General features: G+C 28.6%; 2 protein-coding genes across 3 annotated transcripts; one reads left to right on the top strand and one right to left on the bottom strand.

Annotated features, from left to right (window-relative positions):
- Positions 1 to 175: 175 nt before the first annotated feature.
- Positions 176 to 2,330, bottom strand: LOC139997800 (mitochondrial carrier homolog 2). Its single transcript, XM_072021751.1, has 7 exons — positions 1,951 to 2,330; positions 1,782 to 1,866; positions 1,451 to 1,616; positions 1,229 to 1,366; positions 942 to 1,128; positions 807 to 874; positions 176 to 720 (listed from the first exon to the last, which is right to left on the bottom strand). The coding sequence occupies exons 1-7, from the start codon at positions 2,050 to 2,052 to the stop codon at positions 525 to 527; spliced, it is 942 nt and encodes a 313-aa protein (XP_071877852.1). The 5' UTR covers positions 2,053 to 2,330; the 3' UTR covers positions 176 to 524.
- Positions 2,331 to 3,067: 737 nt separating this feature from the next.
- On the top strand, positions 3,068 to 12,182 carry Roq (RING finger and CCCH-type zinc finger domain-containing protein roquin). 2 transcript variants are annotated; one of them, XM_072021732.1, is made up of 16 exons: positions 3,068 to 3,237; positions 3,896 to 4,058; positions 4,191 to 4,398; positions 4,477 to 4,695; positions 4,780 to 4,955; positions 5,030 to 5,363; positions 5,453 to 5,693; positions 5,782 to 5,951; positions 6,020 to 6,282; positions 6,379 to 6,480; positions 6,562 to 6,773; positions 6,870 to 6,991; positions 7,061 to 7,202; positions 7,284 to 7,353; positions 7,423 to 7,614; positions 7,725 to 12,182. In XM_072021732.1, exons 2-16 carry the CDS (start codon positions 3,897 to 3,899, stop codon positions 7,842 to 7,844), a joined length of 2,733 nt encoding a protein of 910 aa, XP_071877833.1. In that variant the 5' UTR covers positions 3,068 to 3,237; position 3,896; the 3' UTR covers positions 7,845 to 12,182. The 2 variants fall into 2 exon arrangements, with proteins under 2 accessions (XP_071877833.1, XP_071877832.1); XM_072021731.1 differs by having other exon boundaries at positions 3,069 to 3,237; positions 6,376 to 6,480.
- The last annotated feature ends 251 nt before the right edge of the window (positions 12,183 to 12,433 follow it).

Below are 12,433 nucleotides of genomic sequence, written 5' to 3'. Positions count from 1 at the left end.
ATAGTTATTTCATATAAGATTAGAATTTTAAAGTGGTTCAATACCAATTTATACACTTTATACATAAGAAATATTGTAAAATTCAATAATGTTTGAGCAGTTATTGTCGAATGTGATACAGATATAAAAAAATTAATTAGGGTAACTATTCTATATTATGTTCTTTTTTTTTAAAGATATTACTTAATTTAAATGGTAATTTAAATGCAATTATTGCACGCCAAAGGGAATGTCAGTTACCAATTTAGTAATAGTAACTGTACTCATTAATACTCTTTAATACTTGTATATGTTTAAAATACTTATGGTTCAGTTTTCAATATGAATTATATTTTTTGATAAAATATATATACCAAAGAAAAATATGTTTAATCAATATTTGGTGTAATAACAAGTAGGATTGATTTAAAGGAATATATAAATGTAACAATGTACTGTAATAGCAAATTTAAAAAAAAAGTATATAGCACAGAAGTGATTTTACTATTAGTCTTTCAAATACAAATAAATGCAATGTCTTATTACTATGTTGTACTTTGCAAGTGGAAATTGTATTTGTTAATGGGTATTGGCTTTCCATTAATTATCACTTGTGGCCCCATATAATAACGCCATAACAGACTGTTTCCTCTTTTTAACTGGTTGGTAGCTGAAAGGTGAGACCAGCAATCTAACCAGCTATTGTAAATTGGCATTTGTGGAGGAAGACCGGCAATTAATCTTGATAAATAAAATTTATTAAATTAATGTGTATTTTAACTCTTCTAAAATAAATAAAAAATGATCTTTATTTCAAATCAACTTACCCACAATTATTAACTGCCATACAGTGTGATACCACTAAAAATGGATATGTAATTGTTGTTACTATAAACTGTAAAGAATAAGTTGTAATATTTGTCATGATATGTATATTATAATTAAATAATTAATCTGTTTACCCTTATGACAGAAACTGCATATGGTTTCAATTCTCTATCACTTATAATGTATTTATCAATAACATAAGTAGATGAACTGACTAGCATTAATACAGCAGCATTTCCAATGAGCCGAGGTAATAATCCTGCATAGTATCCCATGATTCCATTCTCTTTGTATACTTCTACAAATGATCTAAACAATCCGCTGTTAACGTAAACAAAGAGATAATGCATTTATGATTAATAGCAAAACATATTACACATGTATTTTGAGTTCCATTATCTATACTGTGGTATCTACATACTTGTATTTTGTTTCTCCACCAACAAATTGTGCCATCATCCTTAACGCAATAACATCTAATGGATGGCTAACTATAATTCCAATCATTCTACTAATTAGGTCTCTTATGAATTCATATATACATTTTTTCTGATTCTGACTATAAAAAAATATGGTGCATTTTTATAACTGTCATTTGAAAACTTTATGTTACACATACAGATATACATATCTATACATTTACCTTTCTTCTAAATCGCAATCATAAATTTCTTTACTCGGTTCATCATTAAATTTAATGCATTTAGAAGCTTTTTCAAAAGCTACAGCACTCAAAGTGTAGGCACATAATTTTGGAATAAGACCACGGTAGCAGCCAGTGAATCCGTCTACATTCCTTATGTATCTAACTGTAAAGTAATAATTTCAAAAAAAAAAAAAAAAAAAAAAAAAAAGAAAGAAAGAAAGAAAAAGAAACAGCAGTTTGTATCAATCAAAATGATAAAGTAATTTCAAAATCTCATAGTTTAATTTATTTATGACACTAAAGAATAACTATAAATAAAATTGTTTACCGTACTGAAAAACGTTAGGTAAAGCTAAAGCCGGTTGTCCAAATAAAGTAGTTGTAGGTCGTGGTGGAATCGGTTCATATCCGATCTATTTTGTTATAAATAAAAATGATAAGTTTCCTTTGAGCAATTTTAGTTTCTGCGTCAATTATCCACTGAGTATATTTGTTACCTGTATTAAAACTTTAGCGTACTCGATAGGATGCGAAACGGTATTCATTAACATACGAAGTGCAATATCAGAGAATAAAGGTTCATCTATTGGCGATATCATGTTTCTTTAGAATTTATCTTGCCAACGTATCAGCGCGAAGTGTCTATTTATTTAATGATTTTGATCAATAATCACAGTCAAATTGAAGTCCAACTTCGCTCAGTATATTGAAGCTCATACGAATCTTGTGTGAAGAGAACGCATATTCACCGTCTTTCCCATCCAGAAACTAGGTAATGTCAGTAATACAATATATTCCGACACAGAGAACCAAGGGAAACAAATCGTATATTTAGAATTTTCCTAGATGTGAAACTCGATTATGATTATCTGAAACAGATAAATATATTGCATTGATAAAATGAATAAAAATACTGACACGATAACCAATCAGAGACTTGGATACTTTTTTTATTTTTCATACATCGTTGTTTACCTAAACTTAATATAAACGCAATAACCAATTAGTGACCTGTATCTTTGGTGCATCGTTGTTTAGAAAATTTAACGCAAATCTAATTCAAACACAATAATCAGTCAGTGATCTGGATACTTTTTTATTTTTAATACATCGTTGTTTAGAAAATTCATTTAAGTTTTTAGCTTACAATTATATTACAAATATCAATAAATTGAACTAACTCTCGAATCTTTCGATGTTAAAAGATATATCAATGTTTATGATAGTTGTATAAAATATAAAAAATAATGATAAATAAAATTGAAACTATTTTAAAGAGATGTTAATTATGAATAGACTGCAGATTTTTATGCGTTTATAGGAAACGTAAAAATGCAAAATTGTACAGAATGCACATAATATGAAAAGATATATAAGGTGTCCAAAGTATAGTGCTTTTTATAATATTGAATAGATAAAACAATTTCTATCTGAATTTTCATACAAATTCGCAGATTAGTTATAACTAGTATAACTATAACTAGTTATATTATAATAAAAATATAATATGTATAGTATACTTTAATTATATTAAAATTGCAATTCGTAAAATTTTGAGAATTTGATATTATGTTGTTTATAGCGCTCTCTGTCGAGAGGAGTTGGAATGTTATTTTTCTAGATTGTTTTCGTCATGGGTGCTAGTGAGGTAAAAAAGTATACGTGAGGAATATCGTGCTGAGCTCATCTTACGATTTTTGATTCATCTGTTCTTGCTTCGATGGCAGAACTGTATGCGAAGTAACCGAGTAGTTAATGTGATGTTTTGTGAAGGCAAAAACGAGGTGAGTTTTTCTATTAATTATTCGTTATTTTAACAACAATACATCGACATATTTCCTCGTGGCATAAGCGGATATCATTTCTTTTTTTCTTATTCTATGTAGAGCAGACATTCGACGGACACGAATAATAGCGACAACGATTAAAAAATTTTTTATCTAATTGCGTGATCAAAATTATATACGAAATAATTTCTTCGTATTAATTTCTAGAGACGAAAGTTGATTTCATACTTTAAGGGATCAAAGGAAAACTATAATTATCGTATAAAAAACAATTGATAGGAAAACGTTATTGTTTCGAAGAGATTTATAGCTATAAAAAAATGTTTTGCAATCAAAACCGAGTTTCGTTTTAGATTTATTATTGGTTCTAGAAACGTGTAAAATAAAATTTAATGAATAAAATTTATTTCTAATAATTTGCTAAATTTATACGTTTCTCACGAAATTAGTTCATCTTATTGCGAGATGCATTCCGTAATTTCTTGTTTCTACGATTTCATTAAATAAATGTAAATAAATTATTATATAGGAATTAAATTAAATGTTTTAATTATAGATGTGAAATTTGTTTTAATTATTCTTAAGAAGTAATGGTATTGCAGAGATTTGTGAAACTAAACAATGAAAGGAATATTTTAATATGATCTTATTGCAGAATGCCAATACAGGCACCACAGTGGACTGAATTTCTTTCGTGTCCAGTTTGCTGTCATGACTTTGATGTGGCCATACGTGGCCCAATATCGTTAGGATGTGGTCATACCATATGTCGTACGTGCCTTGCAAATTTACATCGTAAACAATGTCCTTTTGATCAGGTAAATAGTTTTATTATTATTATCATACAAATAAAATTGTATATTTATGTATTTTACTTTTGCTATTTAAAATATTTAATATAAAATTACCTCTTGTTATGAACTATAATTTATTTATATTACATATTTTAGAGTATTATTAATACAGAAATAGAAAGATTACCAGTAAATGAAGCTTTATTACAATTGGTGGGAAATCCTGTTCCCACAAATGTTGCAACAGCTTATCAAAAATTGCTACCACCTGAAGACCATGCTAATTATTTGGTTGCAAAACGTTGTATTGAGGAACTTGCTCTATATCTCAAACCATGTCAGACAAATCCTTCTTTAGCTACAGGTAATATTAATGGTTACTTGTGTAGACAATTCTATAACAACATTACATAATCTGAGTCTATGTTTAACTAAACAACAGGTGTTGGACTTGTTTCTCGACCTATGCAAAGGAAATTGGTAACTTTAGTTGGTTGTCAGTTGGTTGAACCAGAAGGAAGAGCACGTGCAGTAAGGGCAGCTAGAAGTTTGGGTGAAAGATCAGTTACAGAGTTGATACTACAACATCAAAATCCACAACAACTTAATGCTAATCTATGGGCTGCTGTAAGAGCTCGTGGATGTCAATTTCTTGGGCCAGGTATGTTACTATCAAATAACTCAATAACAATGAAAAATATGAATAAAGTAATATATACTAATAAACATTTCTTTTATTTATCAGCAATGCAAGAGGAAGTACTAAAACTTGTTTTATTGGCTTTGGAAGATGGATCTGCTCTTTCTAGGAAAGTATTAGTTATGTTTGTAGTTCAACGTCTAGAATCACATTTTCCTCAAGCTTCTAAAACTAGCATAGGACATGTTGTACAATTGTTGTATAGAGCAAGTTGTTTTAAGGTAACAATTATTCTTCAATTGCAATGATGAATATTTGTTATTAAGAAGAATACTTAAATAGAATGTTTGAATAGGTATCTAAACGAGAAGGAGATTCATCATTAATGCAATTAAAAGAAGAGTTTAGAACATATGAAGCTTTGAGGAGGGAGCATGATGCTCAAATAGTGCAAATTGCAACTGAAGCTGGTTTAAGAATAGCACCTGATCAATGGTCTGCATTGTTATATGGAGATACAAGCCATAAATCTCATATGCAAAGTATTATAGATAAACTTCAAACTCCACAATCTTTTGCTCAAAGTGTACAAGAATTGGTTATTGCTCTTCAACGTACTCCTGATCCTGGACAATTAAGTAGTCTAAGACCTCAATTAGAATTGCTAGCTGCAATAGATCCTAGCCCAGGTATGATCCATTACATCGCAACATTATATTAAACAAGTTAAATATTTGGATTAACTGTGGATTCATTTAACTGATTAATTTTGTTATAGAAACTGAACCTCCTACATTAGCAGAATGTCGAGCAGCATTAGAAGCTGTTAGAACTGTAGTCGCAGCGTTAGTAGAGTTCATTCAACAACACGGTAATCGGAAAACGCAAGATGGTACCCACAATGTAGGTCCTGGACAACCAAAATATAAAGTGAGCATGTGTCGAGATCTCGCACTTAGAGGCTCTTGTCCTAGGTCTACTAATTGTACATTTGCTCATAGTGACATGGAACTAGATAAGTAAGTACACATGTATGTGTTCAAGAAAATTCTAAGAAAATTCTGTATAAATGTATCTCTTATGTATGTACATCTATTCTCTTATTAGATATAGATCAAAAAATCGGAAATTGAGTCTCAGATCAAGTTTACCTGGAATCAACCATTCAGATGCGAAAACAGACAAACCAGTTACTGGATCAAATAATAAGACATTCAAACAAAATGACGATTTATCTTATCATTCCATAAAGTCGCACGATAATACTCATAGGGAAAGTAAGTATTCGTATAAAATAAATAATACAAAACATTGATTGGAAAAATTACAATTATATCATTTTCAGGCTTTAATTCTATGAACAAAGTTAATCCAATACAACATCACAACCCAACAAATGAAAACAATTTTATCGGATCATTAACGAATTATATGCTACCATCTTCTCAAGGAATATTACCTGTGGTACCGACGAAAAATATCGACGTACATTGTTCTCATTATATTATGCCTAATACACCTGTTGATTACACTGCACCTAATCTTACTATTTGGGATTCGTCGCAGCTTTCATCTAATATGACCAATGGAATATCTAATACTAAAAAGGTAATATGATTATTCTTATGTGTTAGTAACTTTTATTGCATATATTGAAATATTTTTGCATATTGTATGTTAAAATGTTCTCGTATACTATAGCAGCGAACCGTTGCCAAAACATTGGCGATGTTACTGCAACGCAGGATGGAAATATTAAACCAACTTGAAACAATTGTCAACAAACAAGTGCCACAGATGAAAACGGTACGATTGTAATATTTCATTGTTGAAATTACAATGAAAGCTTGGAACATATATTTTATTATTCTCTTTTTCTATTTACAGAATTACGACATACAAGGAGACACACTATCATCGAATTTCTCTATATGGACAAACACACCAAATAATCCAATGGTTTCTTCAACAAATATGAATTGCAACAATAATTTCCGATGCACAGATCCCATTCTATTTGATGATGAATTTGTGCCATTTGGTGCATCATCGAATAGTAAATATGGACCAATTTCTAAACTATCCAAAAACTTAATCAGGTAATAATTCTTTTTATAACTTTATCAAGTAAAGAAATATTGTTTACGAAACATGAATACATGATATTAAGCCATAACAAAATAATTTTTTTTTAGATCTACTAATGGCGTACAGTCTACTAATTTCTATGCAGATGGAGGAACATCTCCTACAATATCTGCTTATCGATCTGTGCCAACCACAAATTCTGCTCCGTCTTGGTATTATGGAAGTCAATGTAAGTGTAATGAAAAATGTTTTTAGGAACAAGAGAAAGAGCATTAGAAAATATAAGATTCTATTACAGCTTATGCTACAATCGACGAAAATGGAGGAATACAGGCTATCAATAACAGTAATTTTGGAGATAGTTACATTACATTTGGTCGTAATATATCCGATACGTCAACGCACACACAACTTCCACGAGCAGATAGTATGTCTAAAGAGTAAGTTAATATTTAATACACTATTATTTTCCTGTTAATTATTTGGAACATTTAATCTTATTATAATTGAATTTATTCCAGCTTAATCCTTGAGTCGCAAAAGGTAAAACAACAATTAAGGCATCTTGAGAAGAAGATTAATGACTTGAAGGTATTATTCAGTTACTGTTTGCTTTCAAATAAAATATTTAATAACATTAATATATAAAAGCATTTTCAGCTTGCCACACAAGGTGCAACTTTTACGGCCGGGGAAAGGTTAGCACAAGAATTACAAATGATTGAAGCTGGCATCAGAGAAAAAGAAAAGGACGTACGAAATTGGAGTCCATACGGTACCGTACCTTGGATTCAATCGTCGAACAATTTACTTAGTTCTCAAAATTTCAGTCAGGATTATAAGACCGAAGAAGTAAGTTATAGTGTTGTGATACTGCATTGGAAGAAAGAAATTAAGTCAAATCTGCTTATTGTAAAAATAATCGATTAAAAATTTATATAAAACTTGAAATTGGTTCTTAGGAAGATACCTACGAAGCAGGTATCGCAAATGATATGCGGGAATTAGAATTACGATGGGAATTCGAACTGCAAGAACAGGAAAAACATTGGTCAAGTGAAGAGGATAATTCTAAGAAATAATAGTAAGATAAGTGATTCTTACTACGTTATGTACTTCTTAGATCTGACCATTATTTGTCGGAACATGTTCTTTTTAACATGTGCAAATAATTTTTCGTGCGAACTTCCATGCATCAGCATGTTTAAATTTTTTCAGCAAAATGACTGAAAGTAAGTGAAGTTTCTACTATTTGCCTAAAAAATATCTTATTTCTGTTGTAAAACAAAATCAAAAGAAAGCAACACGCATTATCGAATGAATAGATAGACAAATTTATCGTCCCTAACTAACGTAAAAAATTCTCCTATTGGTATGGTATAATGTAAAAGTGGATTTACTACTTCCTCATGTACTATGTCTTTAAAACGTCTTCATACTTAATATTAATTATTTAACTATGGGAATGTATTTTTTCTTGAAATTATTATCAACGTGGCGGTAAAAAACTAGTTATAAATAATGTAAGGTTTCAAAGAAATCTTCATGATGATGTAGCAATTCATATTTAGTTATGCAGGAAGTCGCATCGTTTTAATTTTTTACTAGCTGCAGTAGGGAGTCTATCATAAAGAAAAATCAATGTAAGAAGTGAGAGTTAGCTGCCGCATTGAAATTACATTTGTAGAACCGGTGAAGGGTTGATCGGTGTTCCGTTATGGATATCATAATGGGGACATTCATTGACAAGAACAAATTAAACAAACGAGAGCAGATTTGTTAAAATTTAACAGAAATTAATGTCAGTGTTTTATAAACATGACAGGATGTAGTATATTTTGTTTATATGTTTGCACAATGAAGCAAAGAATATTATATTATTGATACATTCGGAAAGAATGCTATTTAACCTGCAACAAGGTTACATGATGAAAATATACGGATACATATAGGTGTTATGCATACATAAAATTAACATATTCTGTTAAAATATTGCATAATTAAGATATATATTGCTTCTAATATAAATATATATATCTTAATTATAAATATAAATAAATATATATATATATATATACATATTAATTGATTTTTAGCTGATAAAACAAAATTTTTTTTAAATACTTAGCTTTCTCACTGTACTTCCTTTTGTGATTCATGTTTTCATATTTGAAAATATGTTTCTAAATAAAACACAGTTACTTGTACATCATATCACACTTTGTTGTATCATAATATTAATACGATGTCAAGTTTGGTTCCAAGTCTTAAAATACAAATTCCAGTTTCGGATTTCTTTTTTCCTTTTTTAAATTCATTTTTTTGAATAATCATTTATAATTGGTTCTCAAATTAATACAATTTGTACAAAATTGATACATTAATGAGATTATGAGCAAAAGTAATTGAGAAATTTATTTTTCTCGTGACTGTTAACTTTGTCCCTTTTTTTGTAAAGTTACAAAAATTATTTTCTTTTTCTATCTTTTTTTAAATCAGTACTAAGAGTCCTATTTCACATTTTAAGTACAAAATGTTACAGTTTCCAATATTTGAAAAATTAAAAAAAAAAAAAAAGAGAAAAAGAGTAAAATGAGGAAAATTTAATAATGTATAAAATTTTCCTTTATTTGACAATATGTAGTGGAAAATTAACTATAGATTCCATTTGTGCCTGGTAAAAGAATCATTGCATTTTAATTTATTTGCTGTGACTAATTGACTCGTTCGAAACAGTGGTTTTCAAACTATTGGTATGTTTGTAGCAGTTAATATGTTTGAAAGATTTAAGGAATTTTTATGATTTTTTATTTTTTAGTTTCCTTTTTTGTAAATTTATGTTTATCTAGTGCAACAGAGTCTGAGGGCCACTGATTTAAAATTATTTGTTACTAGAGAGTGAACAAAATAATGTAAACAGACTGTTATGCGAGCTGCAGCTCTCACATTTGTAAACATGTTCGATTTACGGACTTACGAGAAATAGAAACAGTCACATTGGCTTCCTCTTAACTATTATCTTAATTTCCTATGCTAGACACGAATTAACGTATGTATTATTGGCATACTATTCTTATTTCTGTATTGGAAAAACAAAAAAAAGGAAGATGAAATTAATATTTTTCACAGCAGGATGTGAGTGAGATATGTATTTTATTTTATGGACGAAAATTTATATTCTTGATATAGCTATTTGCTGCATTTGATATAACATCTGTTAATGGAAAGGTTTTTGTTTCTCTGTTAACAAAAATTTACTCACTTAATATTAATAATGTTTTGTACATGTGATAAGAAAATTTGATCAAGCTGAGTACATTGATCAAGTCGTAATCTCTTTACAGTATAGTGATTTATGCATTACAATAGTCTTTGGGTTCTTCTCTTTTTTATGAAATAATGTGTAGTATAGATATTCATAATTCCAGTTTTAGTGGAAATGACATAGACTTTTTATGAAATGTAGAGATCAAAGGAAAATTGATCTATCTTTTTCATTAAAACTATTGTTTTGCCTTGCTACACAAAACTAGATATGTTCAAGTAGAATATTATTTCTTTCGAACTAAAATGTGCCTTTTGAATCATACATAGCAACACATACAAGACCATATAAAACATTTTGTACAGTTGCACATATTGAGTTCAGTATTTTTGAATCATGCAGAGGCACATTACTCTGAACCATGGAAAGAAATGTAATCTCAGAACATAACTAGTTTCTTATAAAAAAAATTACGAATAATGGTGCAATTTTATTTGTTTTATTAACTTATCGGTGCAAGTTTCTTTCGTTTATCACGATGTATCATAAAATATGAAATAACATTCGTGAAAAAAATTATAGAAAAAATTAACTTGTTCTACTCCAGTGTATAGAATTACATTTTTCTTCATTCAAACTACATCTATTTTACTTTTAATTAGATGGAGTAATTGAAAACTTTCACATGAAAAAATTAAATACTTTCTTATATTTTTATAAAAAAATATATTTCCATTGCAGATTCGAAGATATGTAATATACAAAATATTAACTTACTATACGTTTGTTCTACATTGAAGGTATCATTGGTATTGATTATGTTTAGATTTGAAACTATATTTATATATGTTTGAAAAATATGTTAGAAACTCTATTATTTATTTTGTTACTGATTTCACAGATACAATTATGAGATCTTAAAGAAAAGTTTATGTAGTACAAATTTTTTATTATGTCTATGAGAACTTCGTTTGCAATCATTATACATTCATCACAATATTATATTCAGATATCACAACACATAATTGGCGATTGTACTGAAGAAAATGTGTGACAATATTGCAGAAAGGGATCACTATTTAATTTCTTGACGTAAATCTAACAAATACTTTTTATATGAAAGTAGTTCTTACATTTTAAATCAAGATTCAACATTCGTTTTACATCAAATGATATAGTTATAAATATCAAATTTTGTTGATTTTACAATTCTGATTAAAGTGAGTCATTTGAATATTCTGTAAAATAGAAATAAGAATGAATGTGAAAGATCAAATGTTCCTTTCTGTAAATGAATACCATATTCACAGTTTGTTCAGAAACGAAAGCTTCTAAGATTATTAATTTCATAAAGTTTTGTTTCAAATTACTATCTAATATTTTATATAATTCCTTTATAAAGACAACTAAAAAGCTTTGAAAAATCCTTGAATATTTCTGTTGTTTAAAGAAATTATGATTGACTAGGTAGTGATCTGCTTTTCACAAAAGATGTTGCCCTTCGATTTCTGTTTCTTCTTTCTTTGCTTATTTTGTTTTTATTCGTAGTATGACTCATTAATAAATGTAGAGAATAAAAAGCGAAGAGGGCTGTGTACACTGGGAAGTAATAAGCGCAACAATACTGTTTGTGCAAGCTTCAGATTAATTGCATGTTAAACATGTCACTATGTGTATAATAATACACACGTACCTATGTTAATGGTATGAAACCACATACAATCTATATTAACGTTCTTTGTTTGAACATAATGAAACAATAATAATTATATACATATCGGTATATAATGCATATAGTCAGTGAGCACTTGGCACTTAGCAGTACTAATAGTACTTTTGTGACACTTACGTTAAATTAATTCCTGATTGTAAGATTTTTTGTTACATTAGCTGTAAACATAATGGGCAATGCATGTATGTACATTTTTGAATTATTACATTAAGAAATTACTTGAAATCGTTTTGTACGTAAAATAAAAAATCTTATAGCGTATGTTTTTATTACATAGAAAATGTTAATATATATTTCTAAACATTACATATTAGTATTGCCTATTGCGTTTAACATAATTGTTAGTCTGGCATTTTTAATGTATTTTTCTAAAATAAATAACTATGGAAAAATTCGTATTATAATATACACATGTGATAGATTCACAGTAGTACTTACTACCCTATTTCGTTCACTACTCTAGAATCTAGAGAAATAAATAAAAATATTTACACTGTTCAATACATCTCGTCTCATATTCATATAGTCATAAATTATTGATTTGATTCGTCCGTTTCGTTGAGAAATACTTTAAGAAATGCTTAGAAGAATATTACAATTCTATTAATTTTTTCGTTCATTGGTGCATGTAAATACAAAAAATTTGAAGTACGAATATTTTGACAATATAATAT

Source organism: Bombus fervidus, chromosome 2 (assembly GCF_041682495.2).
Source record: "Bombus fervidus isolate BK054 chromosome 2, iyBomFerv1, whole genome shotgun sequence".
Classification (NCBI taxonomy): Eukaryota; Metazoa; Arthropoda; class Insecta; order Hymenoptera; family Apidae; genus Bombus; species Bombus fervidus.
Note: the sequence above shows the minus strand (reverse complement) of the source record. Positions and strands in the feature narration are given on the sequence as shown.

Excerpts from the sequence above, each read along its gene's own strand:
- LOC139997800 (XM_072021751.1), bottom strand. The coding sequence starts at position 2,052 with ATGATATCGCCAATAGATGAACCTTTATTCTCTGATATTGCACTTCGT. Across the intron at positions 1,617-1,781 it reads ACCTAACGTTTTTCAGTACG|TTAGATACATAAGGAATGTA; the intron begins GTAAACAATTTT and ends ATTACTTTACAG. Across the intron at positions 1,129-1,228 it reads GGTGGAGAAACAAAATACAA|CGGATTGTTTAGATCATTTG; the intron begins GTATGTAGATAC and ends TTACGTTAACAG.
- Roq (XM_072021731.1), top strand. The coding sequence starts at position 3,897 with ATGCCAATACAGGCACCACAGTGGACTGAATTTCTTTCGTGTCCAGTT. Across the intron at positions 5,694-5,781 it reads AGTGACATGGAACTAGATAA|ATATAGATCAAAAAATCGGA; the intron begins GTAAGTACACAT and ends TTCTCTTATTAG. Across the intron at positions 6,992-7,060 it reads TTGGTATTATGGAAGTCAAT|CTTATGCTACAATCGACGAA; the intron begins GTAAGTGTAATG and ends ATTCTATTACAG.